Below are 6,619 nucleotides of genomic sequence, written 5' to 3' on the forward strand. Positions count from 1 at the left end.
AAAACACACAGGCATCCTGAAAGAGGTAAGAGCCCAAAAGCTCAAGGATAGTGTTGATGTCCGATGTCCTTCAAAGCCAAGGCGCTTAGCTGTAGTTTGTTTTGTTTTGTTTTTCTGAGATGGAGTCTCAGTCTGTGGCCCAGGCTGGAGTGCAGTGGTGCAATCTCAGCTCACTGCAACCTCTGCCTCCCAGATTCAAGTGAGTCTCCTGCCTCAGCCTCCCGAGTAGCTGGGATTACAGGCACCCGCCAGCACACCAAGCAGATTTTTGTATTTTTAGTAGAGGCAGAGTTTCACCATGTTGGCCAGGCTGATCTCTAACTCCTGACCTCAAGCGATCCTCCCGCCTTGGCCTCCCAAAGTGCTGGAATTACAAGTGTGAGCCATCATGCCTGTGCCCAGCCGAGAATCTGTTTTTTACATAAATCTAGAGGTAGGTATATATCAGTTTGTTTGAAGAACAGGAGAGTTTCTAACAGATTTTATCTTTGTCCTTGTCTCTTTACTGAAGAATATAATTTAACATGACTTAAATAGATATAAATATTGTAAAAATGTTTGCATTTGGTTATGGCTGTGAAATTATGTTTAAATGGCTCTACACTGCTGCTGTTTTCTGCCTTGCAATATGCAAAGAGAGTTTTCCCATTCCAGTATTTTTATTTTGGCATTTCAAATACTCTAAATCAATAGTTAACCCCATCACGCCCAAGGACCCTTTTTAATAACAGGTATTTTGTATTGCTTCCTTATCTTGAAATAAAATTCATAGATAATATGAATTACCTATATTAGTCATTTCAAAAAATCAATAAATATCCTAATGCAAAGAAGAAAAAATGAAAATATTTATGATAAAGATACAGATTTCATTATGAATTCGTAAATGCAGGGGCAGAACTAGCTTGGGGGAAATAATAAAGTCCTCAGAGGCTTGGGCTTATCAGTGCAAATGAGCCAGAAATGGAGACTCACATAGGTTTGTGTCTTGGTAAATAGCATGGACCTATTTCTTTGATAATGTAGGGTTTTTGCTTCAGGGGTTGGACGGGTGTTCAGATAGGGTCTCTGTATGTTCCCCAGTCTGGTCTTGAACTCCTGGGCTCAAGCAATTCTCACACCTCAGTCTCCTGAATAGCTAGGACTAGATAATGTACTTTTGGCGGGGAGTTGGGAAGGTTTTGTTTTTTTGAGACAAGTTCTTATTCTGTCCCCCAGGCTGGAGTACAGTGGCACGATCAGGGCTCACTGCAACCTCGAACTCCTGGGCTCAAGTGATGCTCCTGCCTTAGCCTCGCAAGTAGCTGGGACTACAGGCGCATCACCATGCCTGGCTTTTTGTTTGTTTGTTTGTTTTTGGAGACAGTGTCTCACTCTGTCGCCAGGCTGGAGTGCATTGGCGTGATCTCGGCTCACTGCAACATCTGTCTCCCAGGCTCAAGCGATTCTCCTGCCTCAGCCTCCCGAGTAGCTGGGACTACAGGCGCCCACCACCACGCCTGGCTAATTTTTATATTTTTTATAGAGATGGGGTTTCACAGTGTTGGCCAGGATGGCCTCAATCTCTTGAACTCGTGATCCGCCCGCCTCAGCCTCCCAAAGTGCTGGGATTACAGATGTGAGCCACCACGCCCGGCCGACTGGCCAATTTTTTTTTAATTAATTTTTTTTTTTTTTACAGACAGTTTATCTATGTTGCCCAGGCTAGATAATGTGTGTGTGTGTGTGTGTGTGTGTGTGTGTGTGTGTGTGTGTAAGTAAATAATCCTGAGAAACCAAAGTACCATTGTCCCTCAGTATACACAGGAGTCTAGTTTTACTCTTGGAGTAGTCAACAGAGGTTAAAACCATGCACAAATATTGTAGGGTTGTGTAGAGAGCTGTTAAATTCTAGGGTTTTAATCACGTTCCCCATCCACACAGATGTCTCATAAAGCACACAGAAGCCAGGCAGGAGAAGAAGCAATCGTTGGTTGTGTCGGTGACTGTTGCATGCATTGCAGACAGTGCAGCACCCTGGTCCCTGCTAGCCGCAGAGATAGCAATCATTGCAATGACAAAGAAAGTGCTCCCACCAATTTTCAAAATATCCCCATTCAGTGTCACTACTCCGAATGATCTGCTCTTCCTTTGGTTAACACATAACTAACAAGACAATTCTGCATCATATCTTTTCACTGGACTTGAAACTCAGGAGAGATGCCAGAGCTGACTCTGCAGCCTGCAGAGTTGAGCTCCTCGCCTCTGTGGCACCCGAGGCCCCGGGCCCTCCTGCCTGTGGAGCAACGCTAACCCCATCACTGCACCCACATTCTGCCACAAGGATCTCTGCCCTCAGGGCTGTTCCCTGATGTTCCGTGCACCCAGGAAACTCACCAGTTGGGGCCTGGAGTACATTGTATATGTGGAGTCTGTATTCGAACTGTAGAAATAACTGCCTTTGGGCACACACTTGACATAATACTGTCACGTTAGGAGTGTTTATTTGTATTTGGTGCTTTAAAAATCACCAAATGGGCCAGGTGCTCACGCCTGTAATCCTAGCTCTTTGGCAGGCCAAGGCAGATGGATCACCTAAGGTCAGGAGTTTGAAACCAGCCTGGCCAACAGGGCAAAACCCCATCTCTACTGAAAATCCAAAAATTTAGCTGGGCATCGTGGTGGGCACCTGTAGTCCCCGCTACTCAGGAGGCTGGTGCAAGAGAATCACTTGAACCCAGGAGGTGGAGGTTGCAGTATGGTAGAGGTTGCACCACTGCACTCTAGCCTAAGTGACAGCGAGACTCCATCTCAAAAATAAAATAAAATAAAAATAAAAATCACCAAATGCTCTCATGTCCCTTTGTTTTTCCATATTATGAGGTCATTTCTATGCATCGTCATCTTTTGCTTTGCAGCTCATCGAGGCACTGTCCAGAGCCCTCACACTTAGCCTGCCTCTTCGGTTCTGTTCTGTTTTGATTATTATCAGCTGAGTCATTTGAATAATCATGAAGTTACTCTTACTGCGCTGCCTGAGCACATACTGGATTTAATGCCAGGTCTTCCTTATGCCCTGTCATTCCAGGCCGAGGCTGAGCTGCAGGAGCGCTACTTTGAGCCACTGGTGAAAAAAGAACAAATGGAAGAAAAGATGAGAAACATCAGAGAAGTGAAATGCCGTGTCGTGACATGCAAGACGGTGGGTGAAGGCGGAGGCTGCAGCAACTCTTGGGCCCTGTGTGGTGCTGTTGTGACTCGGCAGCACTTGGAGAACCTGTGGGATCTGGGGCCCTGTCTCGTGATGTGTCAGTTAATTAGGCTGGAAAGCAAAGGGCGTAGGTGGCCCAGGACCGGGCTTCCTCCCTGACCTGGCTGCTGTGCTCTGCAAAGGGGATTCTTCTCTCATTTGACCAGAGCCCCATCTCTTCCCCTGGACCACTGGGTCCACATGGCTCTGACTGCAGTTTCTCAGGTTCTGGCATATCCTCGCTCAGCATTCTCAGGCCTTGGGACCATGGTTGAACCCCTTGGCCTCTCATGTTATGATCCACCACTGCTTTCCTACTCCTGGCTGAACCTGCTCTGTTGAGTCTCAAGCCAGAGTGTGGATTATATCATCATCAATGTTTGCAGAATTTTTATCATAAATCTATTAGAAAATTCTAAGTCCTCTATTCCTCAACATTGATTAAAAATTGGAAGAAAGGGTTGGGTGCGATGGCTCACACCTGGAATCTCAGCACTTTGGGAGGCCAAGGCAGGAGGATCACTTGAGGCCAGGAGTTTGAGACCAACCTGGGCAACATTGTGAGACCCCATCTCAACAAAAAATAAAAAAATAGCCAAGTGTGGTGGTACACACCTGTGGCTCCAGCTATTTGGGAGGCTGAGGCAGGAAGATCACTTGAGCCCAGGAATCCAAAGCTTCATTGAGCTGTGATCACACCACTGCACCCTAGCCTGGGCAACAGAGTGAGATCTTATCTCAAAAAGAAAAAAGAGAAGAAAGAAGAAAGCTCTTGGTGAACACTGTTCCTTCCATTACCATTTGTTCCCATGATACCTTTGTGGCACATCGGCCTACTTGATAAACCTGCAGAAGAGGTGGAAGAGGTGTAGCTTACCAAGTGCACTTTTCTCTGTCTTACTCCTTTTAACAGTTTAGCTCTCCTGTGTATTTGAGGGTCAGCTCCAAATCAGCTACTACCAAAAGTAGGACTTCCTTGAGAAAGTTTCTATCTTGGAGCATAAAGTAAAGATGATTCTTTTAAACATAGTTTTGAGAAGACAGGAAACACAAACCCACCATTGCATTTCACCTCAGATGGCAGCTCTTACTCCGACACAGCAGTGGACCTGCAGCGGAGCTGGTGGGTTGTCTCCCGTTGCCGCCGTAACAGATGATCACAGATGAGGTGGCCTAACACAATGCACATTTTTTGTTATTTTATTATTTATTTATTTATGTATTTATTTATTTATTTTGAGACAGTCTTACTCTGTCACCCAGCTTGGAGTACAGTGGCACAATCTCGGCTCACTGCAACCTCTGCCTCTCGTTCAAGCGATTCTTGTGTCTCAGCCTCCCGAGCTGCTGGGATTACGGGCACATACCACACTGCCTTTCTAATTTTTGTATTTTTAGTAGAGATGGGGTTTCACCGTGTTGGACGGGCTGGTCTGAAACTCCTGACCTCAGATGATCTGCCTGCCTCGGCCTCCCAAAGTGCTGGGATTACAGGCGTGAGCCACTGTGCCCGGCCTCACAGTGCACATTTTTTTATCTCTTGTGTGGGTCAGAAGTCTGTGGGTCTTGCTGGTCTAAAATCAGGGTGTAGCCAGGGCCGAGTTTCCTGCAGACGGGGCTGCTGTAAGGGAGAATCACCTTGCCCAGCTTGTGAGTCGCTGCATCCTCGCCTGTCCTCATTTCCTCAACACAGCCAGCGGCAGCGGGTTGAGCTCTCACATTCCAGCCCTGAGCACCTCTTCCACGTTTAAGGGTCCTTGTGATTCCATTGGGCCCATCCAGATCATCCAGGACAATCTCCCTATCCATTAGCAACCTGAATTTCACCTGCAGCCTTGATTCCCCTTCACCCTGGACCAGCACACACTCACAGTTTTGGGGAGTAGGCTGTGCATATCTTTAGGGGGCCATTGTCATGCCAGCCTTGGGCTCACCACTCTGCTCTGCACTTTCTGAGCTTGCCCAAGTCTCGAGTTACTGATCAAACTCAGTGTAATTCCCAGAAGTTACATCGCTCTCTCCCGCACATGTTTTGCTGCTCACCCACCATTTCTCATTCTCTTCAGTCCTTTTGAGGATCAAAATTAAAAGGGAATTCCTTAATCTCTCTGTCTTGGCTTTGCTGTTAATGAAATAGGGAGTAAGAATAAGCCTGTATCCTTTTTATAGATCATAGAAGAAAATGAAAGAGCTGCTGATTAGTCTTTCTAAATAGATCCCAAGCCTCTGCATCCTATATAAGCAAAGGGCCGTAATGACTAGCACAGACTGACCGAAGCTATTTAGGGGTTTACAGTACTTTTCCTCTCCTGCCCTTGCTATTGCCATCATGGAACATGTTACACAATAACAGAAAGTTATTGTGTACTTTGTGCCTGATCAGAAATTGGGCCAAATATGAGAAACAGTGGTATCAGTGTGAGGGAGTCAGGTAATCACACGGGTCCCCTAGCAAGGGCCCAGGTGGTGATGAGAGACCAGGTGATCATGGAGCAGATTGCCCTGACTGCAGCTGAGCATTTGTCCTCAAAAGCTCTTCACCAGCGGTGTGGGTTTTTTGTTGCTCTGTGCAGTGCGCCTACACCCATTTCAAGCTGCTGGAGACCTGCGTCAGTGAGCAGCATGAATACCACTGGCATGACGGCGTGAAGAGGTTTTTCAAGTGTCCCTGTGGAAACAGAAGCATCTCCCTGGACAGACTCCCGAACAAGCACTGCAGGTATGAGAATCACCTGGAGCTCTTTGTCCCACGTGGGGATTTTCATCTCTTTTTCCAGAGTCTGTGATTCTGTTGCCTTGGAACATTGGATAATCGTTCCATGCCTTCCTATAGCTCCAGGCTACCCTTGGGACTCAAGTTGTTAACTGAAATCCCTGGAAGGAAGGGACCCTGCCCTTTCACTGCTGTCCCCAACACCTAATGTAGTGCCTGGCCCATAGGGGGTCCTCAGAAGTGTTTGTTGAATAAATAAGTGAAGAATCATAGGGTGGGGTGGTGAAGATGTATGTGTTTGTTGGGAGCTAGGATGCACATAACATTTTTTTCCTCTCTCCAAAGAGTTATTTGATCATTTTATATGTCTTTAGCTTGTGAGGGCTGCTGTTCTTCAGTATCCAAGGGGCATTGGTCCCAGGACAGCACTCTCGCCGCAGGATACCAACATCTGTGGATGCTCAAGTCTCTGATATAAAATAGTGTCGTATTTGCACATAATGTGCACATATCCTTCCATATACTTTAAATGATCTCTAGATTACTTATAATACCTAACACAGCCAGGTGCGGTGGCTCACGCTTGTAATCCCAGCACTTTGGAAGGTTGAGGTGGGCAGCTCACGAGGTCAGGAGATCGAGACTATCCTGGCTAACACGGTGAAACCCCGTCTCTA

The 6,619-nt window shown here is 46.6% G+C and overlaps 1 protein-coding gene across 1 annotated transcript in view; it reads left to right on the plus strand.

The window, feature by feature from the left end:
• MCM10 (minichromosome maintenance complex component 10) overlaps window positions 1–6,619 on the plus strand; it is a 50,709-nt gene that overhangs the window by 38,629 nt on the left and 5,461 nt on the right. The window contains 3 exon segments of the mRNA XM_011934288.1: window positions 12–25; window positions 3,068–3,181; window positions 5,803–5,948. Of these exon segments, the coding sequence (XP_011789678.1) occupies window positions 12–25; window positions 3,068–3,181; window positions 5,803–5,948 (274 nt within the window).

Source organism: Colobus angolensis, unplaced genomic scaffold (assembly GCF_000951035.1).
Source record: "Colobus angolensis palliatus isolate OR3802 unplaced genomic scaffold, Cang.pa_1.0 Scaffold133, whole genome shotgun sequence".
Taxonomy (NCBI): domain Eukaryota; kingdom Metazoa; phylum Chordata; class Mammalia; order Primates; family Cercopithecidae; genus Colobus; species Colobus angolensis.